General features: G+C 55.0%; 1 protein-coding gene across 9 annotated transcripts in view; it reads left to right on the forward strand.

The window, feature by feature from the left end:
• Positions 1-23608, forward strand: part of ZNF710 (zinc finger protein 710) — a 65926-nt gene that overhangs the window by 37844 nt on the left and 4474 nt on the right. For 7 of the 9 annotated variants that reach the window (XM_058542454.1, XM_058542455.1, XM_058542457.1 and 4 more), the window contains 3 exons: positions 17242-18730; positions 20840-21031; positions 21539-21713. In XM_058542454.1, coding sequence (XP_058398437.1) covers positions 17270-18730; positions 20840-21031; positions 21539-21713 — 1828 coding nt within the window. In that variant the 5' untranslated portion in view covers positions 17242-17269. Of the gene's footprint in view, positions 1-7486; positions 8871-13357; positions 13572-17241; positions 18731-20839; positions 21032-21538; positions 21714-23608 lie in introns of those variants that run through there. The other 2 variants (XM_058542461.1, XM_058542460.1) reach the window with 2 other exon arrangements.

Consider the following 23608-nt stretch of genomic DNA (forward strand, 5'->3'; position numbering starts at 1 on the left):
AGAGCAAGCTCTGTGTCTCCTTCCTCTGCCGCACCCAGCACAGCAGACTCATGGGAGACACCTCATAAATGTTTGTTGAAGTGTGAATTGAGTTTGTCCTTAGCAGATGTGGAATGGATATAGTACAGCACGGCCAAGTGCTGTGTAAATTGGAAAGGCCCGTACAAAGGCAGGGAGGGGCATCGAGGGAAGGGGGCAATATCCTCCCCAAGGGAAATTGGGGCAGGGTCCGTGGAGGAAGGTGGAGGGATGAGTCAGCTCCAAGCAAGAAGGGTGGCACAAGCAGGAAGGGGCGGTAACCAATCAGACAGCAGGACAGGTGGGGCCCAGGTGGAGGAAGAATATCAGGGAGGTGGATCTGAACTACCCTAAAGGGTGGTTAATTCGGGAGACGTGTGTCAAGCACCTACTGTGTGCAAGTTTGCTGGATGACACCACTTCAGAGGAGGAGGGCCTGGGGTTCCAAAGGGCTGGGAAGAAGCTGTGTCCTCCCTCTGGGTCTGGTGACTGAGACAAGGTGACTGTGGGTAAAGGCAGGGAGTGTGGTTATCTGGGGACTATAGGGACGTTCAGGGAAGGGACAGATATGGTACCTGGGGAGCAGACACCATCCCTGCAGAGTCTCCCTGGGCGGACATCCCGGAGATCCGAGATCCGAGACTAGACCCTGGAAGCTGGGCGGGGAAGGCCCCCACGGCTCTCCCTGACCCTCCCTGCTTCTCAGGACACCTGCTGGCAAACACGGAGCCTGCCAGAGAGCCTGCCAGGGCGGACCTGGCTGCCCATCAGGTTTTTCCAGTTTGGGCAAGAACATCTCCTCACACCCCATTAAGGTACCCAGCTCTGGCCTGGAGATGAGAGCGGAGCCTCGTCCTGTGAAGGCAGCTCGGCTCCTGGCAGGGGACGGGGGTCTGCATTTGGGAACAGGCTTTGGGGGCAGACATGTTTCCTAGGCCCCAGTTGTCAGGTTGACAGAGGACCTGGTGGTCAATCCCTCCTTCCAGAGCTGGCATCGAGGAGCAAGGCTCCTCCAGTGACTCGCTTTGTGGCCCCAGGCAAGTCACCAAATGCTAATAATAGTAGCAAGCAGGCCGAGTGCCAGGTCTGCTGTTAGCACTTTGCATATATAACTCTGTAAGGCAGGTGCTCGCAGTACCTCCCCCGCAGCAGTGAGGAGAGTCTCGGCCTTGGGAAGTAGCAGAGCTGGGATTTGAATGCAGGCCTTCAGATTCCAGTCTGGGCTCCAAACCAGTGCTTCTCAACCTTTTTTCTTAGTTATTATTTCTAATCCTCGCAGACTGATAACTTATCAACTCTGCCTGGATGTCATAGCAATGTCAAATTGCTATGAAAGTTTCTAAATGCTACCCTCCCTCATCTATGGAAGCAGTCATAAGGAGCACTGCTCTGAAGGGGTTCTTAGGGCCAGCCAGGTGGCGTAGTTGTTAAGTTCACGTGCTCTGCTTCGGCAGGCCAGGGTTCTCGGGTTCGGACCTGCACACCGCTTATCAAGCCATGTTATGGCAGGCGTCCCATATAAAATAGAGGAAGATGGGCACAGATGTTAGCTCAGGGCCAATATTCCTCACCAAAAAAATAGATAATAAAGGCATTCTTAACCTTTCCGTGCCTCGATTTCCTTATCTGTAGAACGAGGGTGATGGCACTAGTACCAACCACACAGACGATGGTCGGTATTAAATTAGATAATGCACTAAGAGTTGGCACAGGCTGGCACTGTAGCTCTTAGGACCACCAGCCAGTCTGCTAACATCTGGATTTTGCCGTCTGTCGAACGAGAATAAAAGCATTGCCCACACAGTTGCTGCCTATACAGATGTGTGTCCAGAACCCTGCGGGGAGGATCCAATGCCATCGTGCCTGGGAAGGGCTTTGTAAACTGTAGAGGGCTGTGCCCGGGTGAGCGGGCATGTTCCTTCCCCTGCCCGGGCTGTCTTTCTGAGTTCCAGAAGAACTTGTGTTTCATCCTGCATTGTGGCACCCAGATCTGGGGGCATTCTGAGGCGGGACTCGGCCCTGAGTGCTCCTGGCCCTGGACACTGCCCAGCCAGTCCTTGCCTCTTGGCTCATGCACGTGTGAGTGTGCGTGATTTTCACCCAAGAAGCTTCCTGGGCACTTTTGTTTCCAGGAATCGGGGCCGGCATGGAGGGGGGAGTCTCATTCTCAGAGTCTCGCCTTTACCCTGTGACCTGCTGGGGCTGTGTTTACCCAGGGTTAAGACTGAGAAGGTACCCAGGGGTCCCAGAAAGACTCCACACTCTGGTGAGGATAGTTGAGTTTTGTAATTTGTTTAGGAAATTTGTATTTTGTAATTTGGTCTTTTGAGCTGCCTAAATGAGTTGTGAAATTTCAGAAAAGAAATGACGCCTGGCATCTGTGACAAGGGCTTTTACAGGCCACCGGAAAAGGCCCTCCCACCTCCCCAGGGTCCACTCTGGCACTGGGGTCCAGACCACCCATCCCCAGGCAACCCAAGGGCTCTTGCGTGGGCCGAGAACTGAGCTAGAACCTTCCTTTGAGCCTGGGTTCCTTTCCAACGTCTCTCTCCTTGCACCTGCTTAGTTACTTTTTCTCCCTCAAAAGAGCAGCAGCTTTTCCCAAGTGGTCATGCTCTTTACCACTCCTTCGTGGGATTTACTACAGGTGTTTTTAGTGATAATTAGAATATGCCAAGTATGTTGGGGCCCTGTGTGGTTCACATTGTGTGTGTACATAGATTGCAGTGGTAAAAGCAGGAAATTGCCGTTTATCAAATGCCAGCCCCCAGGCCAGGCACTGTCACTCGAATTATCTTATTTAATCTTCTCTGCCATCCTGTGGAAAAGGCAGCTGTTATCCCATTTTACAGTTGAGGAAACTGAGGCTCTGAGAGATGAAGCAGCTTGCCCGAGGCCGTACAGGAAGTGGCCAAGCTGACTCCTGTGCCTCTTGCGGCCCTCAGCGAAGGGGCCCCACCCTGCACTCTGTGGCCTGCCCTGAGGGCCTCAGACCCCACAGGCTGTCCCCACAGGAGGGCGTGTGGTGAGGAGACCCTCGACTCTACCGCAAACAACCCTAGTGAAGGCCCGGCATTTGCTTGTTTTATAAGTCACCTTCACTGAAATCATTTTGGCCCTTGGGTCACAACACCACATGCATTTGAATTTTAGCACCTGGGGACATGTGGCCCAGAGCTCACCACTCTGCAGATGAGGTCTTCTAAAGCTCCTAAGTGTCATCCTTTTTTGTGTGTGTGTGAGGAAGATGGGCCCTGAGCTAACATCTGCCAATCCTCCTCTTTTTTTGTTGAGGAAGACTGGCCCTGGGCTAACATCCGTGCCCATCTTCCTCCACTTTATATGGGACGCCACCACAGCATGGCTTGCCAAGCGGTGCATCGGTGCATACGCGGGATCCGGGCCAGTGAACCCCAGGCCACCGTAGCAGAGCGCGCACTTAACTGCTTGCGCCACCAGGCCGGCCCCCTAAGTGTCATCCTTTAGGATCCAGATCAAAAAGGAAATCAGTTCCTGCTCTGGGCTGAACTGGCCACCTTGAGCACTTTCTCCTCTGACATCTGTGGACCTGCCCTCTTCTGGGGACCTGCTCTTCCCAGGCCCTACTCCAGCCAGGCCTCCCCAGGGATTTTCCTGTCTCTGCCCTTCAGTCCTCCTCCCACCTCTCCTCTGGCCTGCAGCCCAGAGGCTCCCTTCACCCCTCTGCAGTAGCTCCTGGTAACGCACAAGACCCAGCAGCGCCTGGCTAGGATGCCCCCATTCTGTGGCTGTAGCCTCCTCCTTCTACCTTCTCTGCCAGTCTCTCCCCTGAACCTCTTATAGCGCAACTGCATTGTGGGCTCCCTCCCTCCCTGCATGCATCTTCCCTCCCCAGCTAGACTGCGGGGATCTCAAGTGTGCGTATGCACACGGGCTTCCCCCTGTTTCGTGGTCCTGCCCCTCAACTCACTGTAGGAAAGCATCGTCTGTTAGGTGACTGAGGAAAGCATGGATTTGCACGTCGCTTCTGCTTGCCGCTGATTATGGCCTGTGTGGTCGGCCGTCTGTGTGTGATGTCTGCGTGTGTACACTCTCAGCCTAAATGTTTCACCCGCTCTCCCTCCCCCCAGGAGATACTTGGAGGCATTACGTGAATGAGAGAGGCATTCTTTACTCCTCTCCTGGCATAAGTCCGTACTGAAGTTGGATGTGTGGGTGACTGCAAAATAAATGTTGATTACATGGGCTTCAGGAGGCAGCCGCTGCCAGGGGCTCTGCTGGGGCGGAGGCCCTGGGATGACTCACTCTGGCTGCTGTGAGAAAGGCAGCGAGGGCTCAGTGCCCAGGCCACACTCCTTACCCGTGCTCCTCCCTCGGGTAAGCACCTTCTCTGCCCAGCTCTGCTGCCCTTCTGTCCTCTTTACCTTCCCTTCTCCATCCTGTGCCTCCAGCCTGGGCAGGCTCTGTTTTCTCGCTGCATCTGTTCTCCCATCTCTAGGCCTCCCCAACCCCTCCGCCCAACATTTGTGTACTGAATACCACGGATCATGCTCGCTGGGCTAATGGGCTCGGTTAACCCTTCTAACAACTCTGGGAAGTGGGCACCATTATCCCGTGTCACAGATGAGGAGACTGAGGCTTACATAAAGCAACGGGTAAGGGATGGGGCCGAGTCTACAGCCCATGCTCTGAGTCTCTGTTGCCTCCCAAAGTGCCAGTTTACATGGAAGAACGTTCCTGACTCCTTAAGTTTAAAAAAAAAAAAAAAGCAAAGTTCCTTTGTCCTTCTGTGGTACCCCACACATTTAGTGCTTCTTTCCTCTGATATTTTGCTCAACTGTTCCATGGTCTTTGGTCTTGTCTCACTAACTGAATTGTGAGGTCCCTGAGTGGGTCTTTGTGCCCCAGCAGCAGCCAGCACCAGCCTGGCCACGGGGTGGGTGATGAGAGGAATAATAATAACAGCAGCAGCTCCCCGTGACTACTTCCTCACCAGGCACCATTTCCCTTAGCTCCTCTACCTTCAAAGTGCAAGCATTTAAGTTAGACCCAAGGGCCGGCCCCGTGGCTTAGCGGTTACGTGCACACGCTCCGCTGCTGGCGGCCCGGGTTCGGATCCTGGCACGCACCAACGCACCGCTTCTCCGGCCATGCTGAGGCCACGTCCCACATACAGCAACTAGAAGGATGTGCAACTACGACATACAACTATCTACTGGGGCTTTGGGGGAAAAAAAAGGAGGAGGATTGGCCGTAGATGTTAGCTCAGGGCCGGTCTTCCTCAGCAAAAAGAGGAGGATTAGTGTGGATGTTAGCTCAGGGCTGGTCTTCCTCACAAAAAAAATAATAATAATAAGTTAGACCCAAGAACGAAACCCAAACTCCACCCATTCTCCAGTGTGTTCGGTGACCTTGGGAGGGTCACTCGACTCGTTTGTGCCTTGGTGTCTTCCTCTGTAAAGTGGGTTTTGTTATCAAGATTACCTGCTTTATGTACATGATCTCCTCAGGTACAAGCCTGGCCTGAAGGAAGGGCTCAAAACGTGGTGGATCCTTTTCATAGCTCTATCCCCATCTTACAGACAGGGAAACCGAGGCCCAGAGGGATCTGGGACTGAGGAACTTGCCCAGGGCCACGCAGCTGGTCAGTGGCAGAGCAGGCGGTGCAGGCCAGGCCCGCCAGGCTGAGAGCTGGCTTCCTCTCCCTCTGTCCTCTGCGGAGCCAGGGGCTGTCCTTCCCCTCCCCTTCCCTCTCTGCTGCTCCAGTCCTGCCCTCCTCGGACCTGCTCCTGGGGCTCCAGAGGTGCTAAGCCAGCCTTTCAGGGGAGAAGCAGAGCTGTCACGTCATTGGCACCTCTGAGGGCTCGGCAGCCTGGACCCGGGCCTTGCTGCATCCTGGGCCGGACCTGGCCAGCTGCACCCGAAGGGGCTGGGAGCTACTCCAGTGGGGCCTTTGGGTCCTGGGACATGGGGGCCACCAATACCTCCTCCCTGGCCCAGCAACGCGTCACACCTCCAGCAGATGCTCACACAGCCTGGGGGGCTCTCGGAGGTCCAGGGCCCCTTTCTTCTGCAGGTGGCTTTCGTTTCCTAGAGGACTTGCTACCAGTCCCCTCTATTGTCTCTGTCACTTGGGGATGCTGGGGCCACAGCCATAATCATCCTGCTTTATTTTCTCTGGTAAATCTCTTTGTTTCTCCTGTCGTTCCCAATCACTCCAGAGTAAACACAGAAATGTAGAAGGTGGGAGTTGGGGAAGCAGGGCCCGGGGTTGATGACCCTCCCCTCCCCTGAACACAGGAAGAAGGGAGTAAAAGAGGAAAAACATGATTATAACCCGCTCAGATCCTACCTTTACCTCTTACAGGTGACAGCTTTTCCAAGCCTCAGTTTGCTCATCTGTAAAATGAAAATTAAAATGCCCGTCTCCCTGGGATGGCCTGGATCATGTGCCTGGTCCATAGTATAAACTCAGTAAATGATGGCTAAAAGGAAATTGGAAGGAGCTGACAACCCTGACTTCTGCCTTAAACTGTGGAGACACAGATGTGGTTAGGAGAGCCCACAAGCAGGCGCTTCCTTTTCTCAGAGGCAATTTAGGATCACGGTCAAGAATGACTGAATCTCACCATCCTGTTGGCAGTGAGTGGAACTGGGTACATTGAGCATCTGCTGTGTGCCCGGGCCTGGGGCCAGGCCCTGTGTCTCATTCACTCATTCACGCAAGGCAGGGTGGGACCTGGAGGAGGAGCACGGGGCAGTATGGGTGGGCTTTCCCTGAGCTGCAGTGAACTCCTGCTGGGGCAGCATCAGGAGGGATTCTGGGCCTGGCTTAGCCCACCCTCTAGGTCCTGCATTGCTCTATCCTCAGGGGGCCTCTGGGGTCTCCCCCAGCCCAGCCTCAGGGAAGCAGGGCCGAGCCCCCGAGGGTGGCTTCCCGCAGTGAGCCCTCATCCCCTAGACACCTCCCACCTGTGTGTTTTCTTCCTCCCTTCCATAGCTGAGGTCAATAGAGAGCCTGCTTGGTGGCAGGCAGGGAGTCCAATCTGGGATTTGTCTGAGTCTGACCCTTGGAGATGACCCGAGAGAAAGAAGGCTGGGACTGATGAAATGGGGTTTCTTTTTCCCTCCTTCTTTTCTTTCTTGTTTTTTTTTAAGCAAGAGATAAATAAATGTCACCCTTAGATGACAAGAGAACATTGAATGAGATAAAAGGAGAGTAAAAAGGAGCGAGAGACCAGAAGCAAAGGACAGAGGGGGATCTGGACTATACACTGCAATGAGGGGAGAGATGAAAGAGGAAAGAAAGAGATGAGAATGCAGGACTGAGCGGCTGAGCAGAGGATGGGGTTGCCACGGAAACTGAAGGAGGGGAGGAATGGAGGGAGAGGAAGAGGGGATGGAGAAGCAGAGGGCTCAGCGTGGGAGGGGCCTGAGACAAGGCTCCGTGAGGAGGAAGGGAAGCCATGAGGGGCTCCCAGTGTGGGGAAACTGAGGTCAGCAGGGGAAGAAGACATCACCCAGAAAGCTCATCCCCGCCCAGAGCTGGCAGGTTAGAGAGAGCTGGGCCTGGGCCCCGGGGCTGACCCGGCTGGGGTCTGCTCCATCCCGCCTGCCAGGGATTGCCTCTCTGTGAGCCTCACTTTCCCACAACTATAAGATGGAAATGGTGCTCCCTACACCAGAGGGCTGCCTGGAAACCTGGAAACCCTGTGTGCTCGTCAGGGGCCTGGCGAAAGCCCAGCCCCGTACTACTCCCAGTGTTCCTTCGTTTGGGGCCCTTGTCTTTGCCCCGTGGCCTGTGAGCCCTAGTTCTCTCCATTTCTCTGTTGCATTAAGCTGTTGATCTTTGGGTCCAGCACAGTGTTCTTGTTTGGGGTACAGATGTGCTTTTCGCTTCTGGAATTGGAGGAAAGACATGGAGCCTTCCAGAAACATGAGGCCTGCCGTCCCTTCCCCTGGGAACAGGCACTGGTGCTGAAGCTTGGAGACAGGAAGTCCAGGCTTTCTACCTGGGGCTCAGCAAGGGGCCTGTTTTTTTTCTTTGCACTCAAATACGGGTCTTCTCAGAAGGGTACAATTCATTCTCCATGTGCACTCTGCTAGGAATGCAGTGGTGAGCTCACCAACAGTTTCTTTGCCCTGGCCTTGTAGGGTCTGTGACCTAACTGGGATGCCAGAGATGGAGCAAGTAATTATACAATTAAATCTATCATTAAATATGTGACAAGGTCCAAGAAGGAAAAGTGTTAAACTTATAACTGCTTAGAACTTGAGGGACCAGGCGTGGTTGGAGAGAAGGGAGTCCAGGAAGGCTTCCAGAGGCAGTGATGCCTGAGTTGAAAGCTGAAGGATGAGGGACAAGGAAGAGCATTCCAGGCATGGGGAACAGCATGTGAAAAGGCTGTGCATACAAGAAGATATGTTAAAGAAAATGACAAAAGCCCATGTGGGTGAAGGGTTATGAGTAAGGGGACAAGTAGCATACTGTGAAGATGCCATGTAAGCAGGGACCAATCAAGCAAGTTCTCATAGGCCCTTGGTAAGGTGTCTGGACTTGCTGCAGGCCAGCACCCTGGTGGGGGAGCCTGGGCATGTGGGGTGGCCACCATGTTTGATGTGGATGGACAGAAACCCACCGAGAATCAAGAGCTCTCAGGTCAGTCCCCCTCGTGGGTGGGAGCCTTGTGGCCTCAGTTACCATGTCTTTAAAGCGATGGCATTGGACAGGAGGGTCCCCAAATTTCCTTCCAGCCCTGCTGATGAAGATTCTAAGACCAGCCTTGAGGGTACACAGCCAAAGCGTCCGGGTTGAGGGGCCTTCAGTGAGGCCGCCGTCCTGCTGTAGGAGAGCCCAGCTTCCTTCCTTTGTGGTAAAGAAACCGATGTGTCTGCTCAGTGGGCGTGTGAGGCGTCAGTGGGAGAATCCAGGGCCCACAGCTTCTGGTGACCTGGTGACTTCGGATCAGAGGCACCGCATTGCTCCCATCCCTGCGTCAGGGGGAAGCTGCCTTTGCTTTGTACTCGGCTCTGCAGGCGGCTTGGCATCTGCCCCAGTAATGTGCGCAGCAGACGCCCCATGAGTTCAGGCAGGCTCGTTTCTGCAAGGATCAGACACCCACCCAACTTCCCTCAGGACAAGATGGGTCAACGAGAGTTCCCAGGCTGGCAGCAGGGGCTGGCTGCCTCAGGGACCAGGGCCCCCCAGGCCTCCTGAGGGTGCCTCGGTCCTTCTCTAGCCATGGTTCTCTGGAGTGCGCGCTCCATCCTCCTCAGAGGGTGGCCCGGCTTCCTCAGGGTCTCTGCCCCCTGGAGTTTGTGCCCTCCTCCGCCTCATGCCATGCCTCTGTGTGTTCCTTGGGCCTCTGCTCCTGTGGTTGGGGGTGTGAGGCTTGATGCTTGGCCACGTTTCCAAGAGAGGAGCCTATTTGGCCTGAGTCCATGTGGGGTGTAGGTAGGAGCAGGCCTTAGGTCTGGGCTCAGCTCCTGTACCAACCGCCTGTGGTCGGGGGGTGCTGCGCTGGGTGGCCCTGGGCTGGCAGTTAGGGGAGGGGGAGGAAGGAGCCCACGTGGGGTGGGTTGTCACAGCTTGGGGGGGCACTCTTAGTGCCCCCTCAAGGCCAGGTCACTGTGCGAGTGCTCATCAGCTCTTACTAAGTAGTTTGGAGAATCTGAATCAACTGGGGAGCTTTGGGGAACATGATGTCTAGTCCCTGTACCCAGAGATTCTGGTTTAAGTGGCCCAGGGAGGCCCGGGCACTGGTACTCAAATCAAACGGTGCCATTTGGACCCTGTGGAGCCAGGGTCTCTGCCCTTGGAAGAGTTTGAATTTGAGAGGTCACATGTAGACAGTGGGCCCAAGAGGGTGCCTGTCACCATGGCAACACTGTCCCTCCTCTCCTTGGGTTTAGGGGTCACTGTGACCTCCCTGAGGGAGAGGCCTCACACAGTGGCCGTTCTCTGGCAGCCAAGCCCACCTCAGCCCTCAGCTTGTAAAGCAGAGGTGTGGCCCCCAGGATGGGTCTCTGTGCCCCCAGGTCTGGGAGGTCAGTGGGGGAAGGGCCATCAGAAGAGGCCTTGCTGTCACAGGTCTGTGGGAAGAAAGGTCTTGGCTGTGAGGGTGTCGGATGTGAAGAGCTCAGAGCTCCTAGGCCTAGCCCCTGGGGACTCTGCCAGCGCGAAGCCCTTCTCTGTGCAGCCTGGAGGTGAGGCGGGCCACGGGGCAAAGAAACTTTTGTAGAACTGTTGTAGAACTCTCAGGCAAGGCTTTCCCCCTGGGTCTCGTTCATTCATTCATTCTGGGTCCATTGGCTTCTTCTCTTCCCCTTTCCCTATGTCTTTCTCTCAGGACACTCCCCTGCTGGACCCCACTCTGTTCCCCTACAGTTCCTGACCTCTGTCCTCTGGAGTGGACCGTCTGGTGGGAGATGACCCATAATCAGATACAATTATGAATCAATGTGATTGTCTCAGGGTTCTCAGAGAAACAGAACCAGTAAGATACATATTCAGAGGGAGCGATTTATTTTAGGGAATTGGCTCACACGATTGTGGGTACTGGCAAGTCCGAAATCTGCAGGGCAGGCTGGCACGCTGGAGACTTAGGCAGGATTTCTGGGAGGCAGTCTCGAGGCGGAATTCTTTCTTCTCTGGGAAACCTCAGTTTTTCTCTTAAGGTTTCAACTGATAGGATGAGACCTACCCACATGAAGGATGGCGATCTGCTTCACTCAGAGTCAACTGAGTGTAAATGTTGATCACATCTATGAGATGACTCACAGCAACATCTAGATCAGGGTTTGACTCTGCAATGGGGCACCACAGCCTAGCTCAGTCTGCACAGAAAATTAACCTGATGTCCTCAGGCTGTGGAAGAGGCCCTTGCCCTGCCCCAGAGGCTGAGGAATGTTTCCAGGAGACAATGCCTGCACTGAATCCTAAAGGATGCAGGGATGTTCACCCAGTGCAGGGGAAGGGCAAGTCCTGGCAGAGGAGTCAGCCTGTGCAAAGGCCCAGAGGTAGGAAACAGCTCTGTGTGTGTGGTGCAGAGAGCAGGAAGGCTTGATGGAGGGTCCAATGGAGCCTGGCTGGGGACAGCCTTGGGCAGCCAGCTAAGGCAAGGGAACTTCACCCTATAGGCCATGTGGCTGAGTGTGGGCTTCTAGGCCAGAGACCTGTACTCTAGTCCTTGCTTCACCACCGTCTCACTGTGTGACCTTGGACCAGTGCCTTCCCCTCCCTGGGCCTCAGTTTCCTTATCTATAAAAAGAGTGGTTGTGCATGGTGAGCATCAGGCCCTCGTGTGGTTTGTGGGTTGGTGGCCTTTTGTCGGTAGCCCAGCCACTCTGACTCCTGAAGGCAGGGCTCAGCGAATCTGTCCACAGAGAAAAGGGGAAGCTGAGGCAGAGAGAGAATCCTATAAGGAAGAGACCCACTCACTTGCCCCTTGGCTGTCCTGCCCGCAGCGCTGACTGCCCCAGGGCCTTGCGCTGCTGAGTCGAGTGAGGCCTCGAGGGCCGGCCGGGAGAAGTAAGCCTGTGGCAAGGAGCCCTGAGGTTTGCACAAGGCTCCAGCTTTTGCTTTCGCTTCCTCTTCCTTTCCGGTGATTTCCCTTTAAGGCTACTGTGAGGAGGGCCACAGAGGAAACAAAGAGGGGGTTTGCTACAAGTTGAAGTCCCATGAGGGTTTTACAGCCGTGTATATCCTTAGGACTTCCTTTTCCCCTCCCTGGGCCCAGCTACGTGTTGCGCCCTGCTCCAGGCTCGGCATCTCCTGACCTAGAGGCCTGGGGCTCCCAGGGACACAGGGCCCAGACACACACACACACACACACACACACACTTGTAAGACTGGAGACCACAGCCTCTGAGCCACCTGGGATTCAAGGCCAGTGTGAAGGGGCAAACCTTCGTCCCAGCATAAGCCCGGGGCACTGAGGAGTCTATGTTGGGGAGCATGCTCTCAGAAATAGTCATCACTGCAAACCGATCACGGGGTGCGTGGTGACATCCCGCAGCTGGGCTGGAGGAGCCCAGAGCATACTATGTCTTCAGTTGGCTTTTGAAATGTCCCTGGTGGTGGCAGTTAGTCAGAGAATAGCCAGGTGGCCACCAAATCCTGTTGGTTCTCCCTTCAAAATGGCTCCTGTCCCGCCAGACCCAAGCCAGGCCAGGCCTCGAGTGCCTTCCACCAGAGCTTTGCCCCAGTCTGTGTTCCAGGGACACTGGCTGCCCTGTGCTCCCCGACCCTCCCCTGCTTTCAGAGCAAGGATGTGTGAACGGGGCCTCAGTCAGAGAAAAGGGGCTTTTAGAGTAGTGTGGGATGAGAGGAAGTGCTGTCACATCTTGGAGAGGGGATCCTGGATGACAGGCAGGTAGGCCAAGGATTAACCCACCCTTGAGGGTCCAAGAAGCCTCTTGTGCCCATTTTACAGATGAAGAAACCGAGACCCTGAGGGGTCAGGTGACTTGCCCGCAGCAAGTCACTCATTAATTCATTTGACAAGCTTGTGTCAGTGTTTAGAGGAACCTAGTCGACCAATAGATGAAGTAACAGTGAGGTCTCTGGAGGGCCTGGGTCCCTGCCTGGGTGGGGCAGGCCTCCTGCTGGACCTCAGAGTATGAGACTTGGGCCCCTCCCTGGGGCTGGCCTGGCCCTCAGGCCACAGAGGGGTTGATGCTGAGCCCTGGGAAATAGGGCAGCCCTGGGCTTCTGGTGTCACAGCACAGTCCCTCCCCTCTCTCCACTCTCCTCCTTCCCCTCCTCCTCCTCTGCTTTTGTTTCTTGGCCTCCACAGCCTCTTTCTCTCTCTCTCTCTCTCTCTCCCTCCCTTCCTCCCTCTCTCTCACTTGTGCTCCTGCCTCCCCCCTTCCCTGTCTCTTCATTTTCCTACTCCCTCTCTCCCTCTGCCTCCCTCCCTCCCTCTCCCTCCCTCTCTCTCCCTCTCCCTCCGTCCCTCTCTCTCTCTCTCTCTCTTTCTCTCTCTCTCTCTCTCTCTCTGCTGTGGCCTCCCTTCCCCCTACTCCCTTCCTCCTACTCGCAGCACAAGTCTTTAACTACAATCAGGCAGCTCCTCTGTTTCCCTGCCTCTGCCATTTCCTTTCTCTCCACCCTGGGGACCAGGTGCCTGGTGGGAGGCCGGGCTGCATCCCTGCTGGTGGACGCCCCTCATCTCACGAACGGAGGCCTGGAGAGCCCTGGCAGTCTGAGCTCCCCTTTCTCTTGGACTTTGTGGAGAGCTTTTGTTCTGAGCCCACAGCACAAGTAGTGGGGGAGAGGCCTTGCCCTGGGAAGGGAGGTGCCTCAAGGGGGCCCGGGGCAGATGACCAAAAGGGGCCTTGAGGGGGGTGGGCACCCTAGCACACAGGTGGTGCGCACCTGGCGGGCTCCCCTCCTGCCCTGGGCAGCCCTGTGCCAGGGCATAACACAGCAGGATTGTAGCCCCAGAGGAGGGGCGGGGGACCAAAAAAGATGGCCCAGGAGGAGGAACAGTGACTCCCGGGCTGCAGAGCCTCCAGCTTCCCACTGCTCGTTTCTGTGTGATAGACAGACGGAACACGCATGCGAAATGCAGGTATATTAGATTCCCTCTGTGTTCTTTCTCTGGGCCTCTGTCTCCACAAACAGAGCCCCTCCTACGCACACGGCCTGCCTGGCCACGCTGCCCCAGTGAACAGGGCAGCGTCAACACAGAGGCCCAGCCCACCCTGTAAGCCCCATTAAACGTGCACTTACGGGGCGCTGTGTTCTGGCCAGTTCAGTGCCCATCCATCGTAAAAGAAAGCAGGGGCCTGGAGGTCCAGGCGGGCAGGTGGGTGGATGAAGACTTCCAGGAAGAGTGCTGTCTGCGCAGAGACCCAAGGGGGGCCTCTGGCTGCCCTCAGGGAGTCCCAGGTCCCCAGTCTGGGTGGGCCCCTGGACCAGCCAGACAGGAACAGGCCTGAGGCTTCACTTCACTATTTGCCCAGGGCCTGCCTACACCTTCCTGCTGGCTCCTCGAAACCTGAGGTGGGCAGGGCAGCACCTGCGAGCTAGGAGGCCGGGCTCAGAGCCATGACGTGACCTCCCAGGTGGCAGAGCCAGAGGAGCAGAGCTGGAGAGGTGGAGGCCAGATGAGGCTGGACTATGGGGCCAGACCCATGGAGGTGCAGACCCAGCTCTGCCCCTAACTGACAGGGCACACGACATGTTCCTTAGACCCCTGTTTCCTGGGCTGTGAAATGGGGTGCTCACCACCTCCACCCCCAGTGAGGTTGTTGTTAGGATTAAATGGCTCACCTGGGACTTCTGAGCACTCACTATTGGGAAGCTGGCCCTTCTACCCGTGTTTGTGGTTAGTTGTTGGCACCTCTGTGTCCCCCCAACTTGGGCATGAATCCCTCAAGAGCAAGGACTCTGGGCAGGTCCTCTTTTATACCCAGGCAGAGGCTCCCGACACAGAAACACCTTCTCCAATCCTCAGCCCCAAAGTCGAAACCGCCTGCCTGTACCCATGGGGAGGGTTCACGTGGTTGACGGGTGCAAGGCTTGGCTTGCACCTGAGGTCCTGGTGTGATTGTTAGGAGTGGCCCCTTTCACACTTAGCAGGTCCCTCCTGACAGGGATGGTAAATTACACAGTGATCCTCCCTGTGGAGGACCACGCCAGACCTGGGCGCCGGCTCCCACTGGCAAGTGCTGCCTAACTTTTCACTGGTTCCTCTGCCGATGGAGCCGTGTTGACAGTTTCTTTGCTCCCGTTCCCTTGAGGTTACGAGGAGAGGCGTGGTGCCAGGTACTGGGGCTGAGGAGGAAAGGAAAGGAAGGGAACTGACATCCATACTGACAACCTGACCCCATCTCTTCACGACACATGAGTCAGGCACCGCTTGCGTCCCCCTTCATAGAGATGAGGAAACTGAGGCTCAGGACATGGCGGGATGTGCCCGAGCTAGAAAAGGGCAAAGCCTGGGTTTGGACTCAGAATCCAGGGCCAAGTCCCCAGCATGGGCTCCGCTGTCGAGGGTCAGTTCCTCCCCTCTGCTGGCCCTGCCTTTGGGGAAGTCTAGAAAAAAATGCCGAGTTTGTCGTTTGCTCAAACGCACAGCAGACATGAGGGCTGCCTCTGGGTACTGCTGGGCGCCATGTCAGACAAGCCGCTGCAACCCGAGGCAGCAACGCTTCCCCGCGGGGTGCCTGTGGTGGGCACAGCGGTCTCCTCTGTGGCCTCCAGGCGGCAGGGACCCTGCCTCCTCTGCCCTGCCTCTCCGAGCACAGGGCCTCACCCATAGCAGGGAGTCAGCAGATACTTGTTGCACAAATAAATGAACGAATAAGTTCTTGGTCCCCAGAGGATGTCTGCAGATTCATGCAAACCTTTGCTGAATTTGGGGCCTAGAATGGAGAAATCTCAGCTCTGTGGCTTTCATCAGAAAAGGCCTCTTCCAGAGATCTGAGCAAACTAATAACAGTGCTTCTCTACATTTGGTGAGGGCTTTAGTATTAAGTAAGCCCCTTCACCTACTTTATGACCTCAGGGCTCTCACAACCCTTCCATGGGTAGGTGTTTTCATCCCCATGTATTAGATGGGGAAACTGAGGCACGGAAGTGACTTTGCTTAGTCACTTGTAAATGACAGGGCTGAGACTTGTGGCCAAGATGCCTGACTCCCAGTTGAGTGCTCTTTCCAACAGGGGGGTGGGAATGGTCTCTGAATCAGGTTTAGCCCCTCTAGCCCGTTCCAGATGGACCCTGAACCCCGTGTCAGAGGTTTTGTTCCATCTGACCTCTTCCTGAGAGCCCCACTTTCAGCTTCATAGTTTAATCTTGAGTGTCCTTTTCAAGGAGGCTGAATTCCTGTCTAGGGTATTTTATTTTTAGCCGGCTTCAGGAAGGGGAAGCTCCACTGGCCGTGGGGGAAGGGAGACACCAGGCCAGGCGCCGGTTTCCTGAGGAAGGGCCACCGTCGTCGGGCCATGCGCCTGACCCCGTTCCTGGGAGGAGAGGGGGCGAAGCAGGCAGGAGCCACCCAGTAATGTCTGTCCTCTTCCTTATGGAGCCTCCGATATGCCGGGCGCCGAGCCGGGGGCGGGGGTACAATCATGATGAGTATCCGAGGCCAGGGAGGAGGCCCTCCCACATCCGGGGCCCACTGCTCTCTGTGCCACCATAGTCCTGGGGAGCCCCAGGAACAGGTGGAATTTGAGGGAAGCCTAGGAGGCTGGTGGGAGGAGCCAGGAGCTCAGTGGAGTGGGGGAAAGGGCACTCGGGGTGGGGGACCCGTGTGCAAAGCTAAGCTGCACGAGTAAGCACAAGGAAGGCAGGAAGCCAATGTGCCTGCAGTCTGGACCTGGACAGGTGGGCACATTGGCTGTTTTAGAAGAACCTGTTAGATCAAGAGAGCGTGACTGTGAACCTGGGAACCAGTTTTAGCATTCATTTCAGACGGTTGTCTCAAACATGTTAGCTGTCACGGAGCCCTTCTTTCAAATCAGATCGTACATGGAATTCCAGTGTACAAATCAGATAAAAGCTATGTTATAATCAGTATACATTTACATACTTAAATGTATACCATTTAGCTAATCAAGAACAGTGACCTGTTGTGATAGACACAGACACTTAGCATCAGGGCTTATGGGTGGGAACTGCCGTCTGAAAGCAGCCTCACCACCTAATTTATTTTTGTGTTGCCTTGTTTTTGCCCAATATATATTTTTTTGAAAAACAAAAACACCTTATTTATATGGCCAAGCCGTTACAAATGGTAACAGTTGTTTAACACCTCACTGTACAGTCTCAAGGTCTATGCAAAATTAATTACCTTGGCAACAAAGCCAGTGGGGCTACTGAATGTGTTGGAATGCGGTCTATATTACATTTAAGTGGATAGGTTTTTAAAATAGAAGAATCTTTATTTTTTGCAATTTTGAATCCGAATTTTGATTCGGATCCTGAAGGATGTGTGGAACACGGTTTGAGAACCACTGAGGAAATCCACCCTCCGTGTTTCACAGATGGGAAGACTGAGGCCAGCAAGGGGGCGGGGCTTACCCAGGATCCCATAGGGAGATGGAGGAGATGGTCAGATACACAGAGGGTGTCACTGCTCCCCATAATTAGCGTGTCCTGTTCCCAAGGCAGGAGTAGAAAGCTGTCAGGGACAGACATACCCGGCATTAGCCGAGCCCTTGCTGAATGTGTGTCTGTTGTCTGTCTGTGCAGCACTGAGCCAGCAGTATTGACGTTCCCTTCTCCCCCCACAGCGATGCCCTCCTAGCCAGCCGCTGCGGGATGGAGGGCTTTATGGACTCAGGGACACAGACGGATGCCGTGGTGGTGCTGTCCTTGGCTCAGGCTGCCGTGCTGGGCCTGGTCTCGGAAAATGAGCTCTTTGGAGCCACCATAAGCGCCGAAGCCTTCTACCCAGACCTGGGGCCTGAGCTGGCTGGGGTGGCCACAGGGGAGCCCAGGCCCCCTGGCCCCGACGTCTACCAGCTGGCCTGCAATGGGCGGGCCCTGGAGGAGCCGGCGGAGGAGGAGGTGCTGGAGGTGGAGGCGGCCTTCGAGAAGCACACCCGGCGGAAGACGCGGCCACCCGTGCGCCTGGTGCCTAAGGTCAAGTTCGAGAAGGTGGAGGAGGCGGAGGAGCAGGAGGTCTATGAGGTGTCTGTGCCTGGCGAGGACAAGGATGCGGGTCCTGCGGAGGCCCCTGCCGCAGCGGCCAGTGGCGGCTGTGAGGCTCTCGTGCAGAGCAGCGCTGTCAAGATGATTGACCTCAGCGCCTTCAGCCGCAAGCCCCGGCCGCTGCGGCACCTGCCCCGGGCCCCCCGGCCAGAGCTGGACGCGGCCCCCTACGACCCCCGCTTCCCCGACCCGGCCCCGAACGGCTTCCCTGAGCCCGGCATGGCGCTGCCCGGGCCGGAGTCCTTGCCCTCGGAGTGCGGCTTCGAGCCGGCCCACCTGGCCCCCCTGAGTGACCCTGAGGCCCCCACCCTGGAGGCCCCGGAGCCCGTGAAGCCGGAGCAGGGCTTCGTGTGGCAGGAGGCGAGCGAGTTTGAGGCGGACGTGGCAGGCTCGACAGTGGAGCGCCACAAGAAGGCCCAGCTGGACCGGCTGGACATCAACGTGCAGATCGACGACTCCTACCTGGTGGAGGCGGGCGACCGCCAGAAGCGCTGGCAGTGTCGCATGTGCGAGAAGTCCTACACGTCCAAGTACAACCTGGTCACGCACATCCTGGGCCACAACGGCATCAAGCCGCACTCGTGCCCGCACTGCAGCAAGCTCTTCAAGCAGCCCAGCCACCTGCAGACACACCTGCTGACGCACCAGGGCACCCGGCCCCACAAGTGCCAGGTGTGCCAGAAGGCCTTCACGCAGACCAGCCACCTCAAGCGCCACATGCTGCTGCACTCGGAGGTCAAGCCGTACAGCTGCCACTTCTGTGGCCGTGGCTTTGCCTACCCCAGCGAGCTCAAGGCCCACGAAGTGAAGCACGAGAGCGGCCGCTGCCACGTCTGTGTCGAGTGTGGCCTGGACTTCTCCACCCTGACCCAGCTCAAGCGCCACCTGGCCTCCCACCAGGGCCCCACCCTCTACCAGTGCCTCCAGTGCGACAAGTCCTTCCACTACCGCAGCCAGCTGCAGAACCACATGCTCAAGCACCAGAACGTGCGGCCCTTCGTGTGCACGGAGTGCGGCATGGAGTTCAGCCAGATCCACCACCTCAAGCAGCACTCGCTCACGCACAAGGTAAGGCCGCCTGCGCGGGCCCCCCTCCTGCACGGCGTGGCCCGTGGGGACTGTTCCACCTCAGGCTCTGCCTGCTCCTGCCATGCCTCCATCCAGTGCCTCCCGAAGTCCCAGATGAGATCACTGAGGCTGTAATATAGGTGGTACACATGTGCACATTTCTTATTTCTATAGTTACATATTTATTTTTATGAGTATTAGAAAAAAATAGAATTGAAGTTAGTTTTTTAAATAGTAAAAACCTTACTTATTAAAACAATTTTTTTGGATGAAATGTTTAAGGAACCCTTGCAGGACCCAAGGAATACAGTTGGAGAATCACTGAAGTCACCTACCCTCCCTATTTTATAGATGGAGGACCATGGCCAGGATGCCACGGGGAGATGGATAAGATGGTCAGAAGTCCAGAGGGCTTCTTTTGCTCCTTGTGATCCAAAACCTGTGACTTCCCTTTAGGAAAAAGCTGAATATATTTCATTTTTAAAGGGCATAAATGTAAGGAAAAATATTTGTCATGGAAAAGTCTAGTTGGTTCTAGAATATGGCTAAACTAGGCAAAGTGGTTTGTGGTGATGGAAAATTGAGCACCGCTGTCTGATCACTCTCAGGTCCCACAGTGCCACTCTGGGGCTTGGCCTGCGCATGGTTTCTACCCTAAATCCAACCAACTTCATGCTTTGAAGCTGAATGTGCGTAGAGCTTCCTCTCTCCATAATGGCAGCCTTAGAGATGCTCTAGGTCAAACGTGTGTCCTTACCTCTCCCAGAGGACACTGCAGTGAGTGGGGAGCACTAGTCTGCCAGGCCAGGAATCTGGCCTTCCCCAGCCCTGGGACCCTTTTCTGCCAGAACAAAGATGATTTGTAGGTTTTGTTGCAGGTGTTCCTCCAGTCAATTGGTGTAACTGCCTAGAGTGCAGTGTTAAGAAGGATTCTGAAGCTGAATCTGGGCCTGGCTGTAAAACCAGATGATTGATTATTAATGTTTGCAGGGGGTGAGAGTGGAAAGTGATAATTAACATGTGCTATCTATGTGCCATCTTTCTTCTCTACTAGAGACCTTAAAAATCCCCACAAAGTCCTCAAAGTGTTAAAAGATAAGTAAAACTGTGAAAAAAAGCTGAAAGCAAAAATCAAAGGCTAATAAAATTGAAAACATCCCTATCATTAGCCTAAATTTGTACAGTGTGCACATCAGCCACTTAGAGGGAGCTCCCACAGGGCAGCGCCCCCTGGTGGTCATGCACAGCTTCCATGTGTCCGGTGACTACACAAGACACGTGATCCGGCCTGTCTGCTGAAAGAAATTGACATGGGAACCATTAAGTTATAACATGAGACTTTGCACCAAACAAGCAGTTGGGACAGCAGCTGTGACCACAGAGACGTGTCTGTACCACTGGGGTTCTAGTGAATTACTCAGCAAAGAGAATCAGCTCTCAACTTGTGTCCTACCTCTCCCCTGCTGAGAATAAATTGGACCCCCTGTGCACACAGCACCTTATCCTGCTCTAGGGGTCACCTCCAGACCGTGGAAAAGTATGCTGACAGTCCAAACCAGAGGGCTGTCCCCTGAGTCCTTGTCTCCTTGGGGCTGAGTGTCCCAAACTTCATCAATGATAAGAATCACCTGGGGGACCTGCTGAGATTAAAAACTCCTGCACCCACTGAATGGGAATCTCCAGGGAGCAGCCTGAGCACCTATATGTTCAAGAACTACAGGTGATTCTTGTCACCAGGGAAGCTTGGAAAGCTCTCTCTCTGGGGGTACGTGGGTGGGCTCCGGTGGATGAATGAACACAATTGCCTTGGTATAGACCTTCGTGGACACCTGCTCAGATGAGCAGGAGACAGCAGGTGTGTGGGTAGGACCAGTATGGCCCAGCTAATCTCTGCCTAATACTGGAAGGCTTCCTGGAGTAAGTGGCTCTGCCCCAACATTCTCCCAGTGGTTTTAAACAAGTGGTCCGTGTTTGGAACCCCCCAGGAAGTTATTTCCCAGAAGCTGCGCACACACTCTGACGCTGTGGTCCACACACACACACACACACACACACACTTCCAGAGGCCGTGCCAGTTGCATGCCCCTGAGCACCCCCCCACCCCCGCAGGGCGTGAAGGAGTTCAAGTGCGAGGTGTGCGGCCGGGAGTTTACCCTGCAGGCCAACATGAAGCGGCACATGCTGATCCACACCAGCGTCCGGCCCTACCAGTGCCACATCTGCTTCAAGACCTTCGTGCAGAAGCAGACCCTCAAGACTCACATGATTGTCCACTCGCCTGTGAAGCCATTCAAATGCAAGGTACCAGGCCGTTGGGCCAAGGCAGGACTTCCCCACGGTGGCCTGGAGGCAGCATGGCCACAGCAGTTGAGACCCAACGAGAGCCGGCCTGGCCAGTGCGGGCAAGGGACCTTGGCTGAGTGAAGCTGCCTGGGCTTTGGGGGTTGGCGTGGGCAGGGGGGGTTCAGATCCCACAAGCTGCTGAAGTTGTGTTTTTTCAGAGTTGGGAGGGGGGTGAAGGTCACAGTGCAGCCACGGGGAAAGAGCCCAGGCATGGGCCTCAGTGCAGTCGGAGATCTGAGCCCTGGGTTTTGATAACTCCAGCTCAGAGAGAGTGGGGCGGACCCGTAGGAACAGTGACCAGCGAGGAGTGGCTCGGTTCTGCCTCTTGGGCCTCTGGGGTCACACAGGAAAGGACAAAGCGAGTGCTGTCCATAACAAATGGGATTCCAGCCCAGCCGTGGAGGAGGGAGTGGGCTGGGGGTTGGGAGGCCGGGATCCCCATGGGCTGAGGATGCTGTGTTCCAGGTGTGCGGGAAGTCCTTCAACCGCATGTACAACCTGCTGGGCCACATGCACCTGCACGCGGGCAGCAAGCCCTTCAAGTGCCCCTACTGCTCCAGCAAGTTTAACCTCAAGGGCAACCTGAGCCGGCACATGAAGGTCAAGCACGGCGTCATGGACATCGGCCTGGACAGCCAAGGTGGGTGGGCCATGCGCAGTGGACGGAGCAGGAGCGGTACCACCATCTCACACGCAGGAGCCTCCTGTCCAGTCAGGGGGTTGGGGAGGCTGGCCAGGCCTGACACCTCATTGGGGTGGGCCCAGGTCTGGGGAGGGGGCACCCTGGAGGACCATCATAGTGATAATGATGGGATAGTCGTGTATTCTTCAAAGGACTTAAGTGGGCTCACATAAACAATAATAATAAACAGTTAACTGCTAACTGTGTGCCAGGCCTTTATTAACTCACAGGACCCTCACAGAGGTTGTTCCTGTTGTTATCCCCATTCTACAGATGCAGAAACTGAAGGACAGAGAAGTAAGGTAACTCATGCTAGACCACAACACACAAGAGGTGACAGACACTTTATCTCATTACTATGAGATGACATTTAAAATAAATGGATGGGGGGGCCGGCCCGGTGGTGCAAGTGGTTAAGTACATGGGGTTTTCCAGTTCGGATCCCGGGCGTGCATCGACGCACTGCTTGGCAAGCCATGATGTGGCGGCGTCCCATATAAAATGGAGGAAGATGGGCACAGATGTTAGCCCAGGGCCAGTCTTACTCAGCAAAAAAAAAAGGAGGATTGGCAGATGTTAGCACAGGGCTGATCTTCCTCACAAAAATAAATAAATAAATAAATGGATGGGAAAGAAAGTAACAAAAGGGAAAAATGGCAACTGGAAAGATAAAGGAGAGCCAGGTAAGGTCACAATTCCAGGTGCACCATGGGAGGTCCAATGGACATGCAGAGGGAAGCTCTGAGCTTCCCAGCAGCCAAGGCAAAGAGTGTAACACAGTCAGTCACACTCCTCATAGTGCCTGCCAAAGAGAATGTAACCCAAGTACTCAAGAGAGGGTCCTCACCTCTACAGTTGGTAGATGTTTCATGGGCTGTTATAATATCCCTAAGCATTAGTGACAGCGTCTTCCCTCAACACTCATCAGTAGTGGAAAAACTTTAGTCTCTCTGGCCTTATTGTGGGGAGGAGGCGCTTTAGAGATTCTACAGGAGGGAGGAGCCAATGGCACTTCAGGAAGGCTCCTTGTACAGTCTGGAGCTATTTGACTCTCTGATGCTCCTTCTAAGACCAACTAGCTGGGAATGTGCCTCGACAGTAACCAGAGGAGTTCACTTGCCATTATGAGATTACTCACTACCCGTCGATCAGATGTTAGGGGCTGGCTGCAACAACCCTGACTTGGTTTTGCAGCAGCTGACCAGTAATGACCTGGGTTTTCTGAAAGAAACAGGTGTCTTTGGTTTTCTATTCTCGTGGTGAGGATGAAACCCTGTTGGCTGCATGTAAATGCTCTCTGTAGCCCCTTCCTCCTCAAAATGCGGGACGAGAACCAGCAATATTGGCAGCACTTGGGCTCTTGCTAGAAACACAGGCACAGCCCTGTCCCAGACCTACCGAATCAGGATTTGCATTTCAGAAAGATCCCAGGTGATTTGTGTGCACAGTGAAGTTTGAGAAGCGTGGAACTGGAGTGGTGGTTTGCAAACCTCAGTGTGCATCGGAATCATGTGGAAGCCTGTGACAACAAATTGCTGGGCCTCCCCCCAGAGCTGGATTCTGTAGGTCTGGGGTGGGCTCAGAGAATTTGCGTTTCCAGCACGTTCCCAGATGCTACCGAAGCTGCTGGTCAGAGACCTCACTTTGAGACCCTTGATCTAGACTCTAGAGGACTCGTTCTCAAACTTGGCGGCACATTGGAAGCACCTGGGGAACTTTAAATGCTGATGCCTGAGTCTCAACCCCAGAGATTCAGATGTGATCGATCTGGCACCTGGCCTAGAAGCAGGATCTCTCTAAGCGCTCGAGGTCATTCTATGTGCAGTGGAGTTTAAGAGCCACTGCTCTAGCGG

This window comes from Diceros bicornis, chromosome 5, assembly GCF_020826845.1.
Source record: "Diceros bicornis minor isolate mBicDic1 chromosome 5, mDicBic1.mat.cur, whole genome shotgun sequence".
In the NCBI taxonomy this organism is placed as follows: Eukaryota; Metazoa; Chordata; class Mammalia; order Perissodactyla; family Rhinocerotidae; genus Diceros; species Diceros bicornis.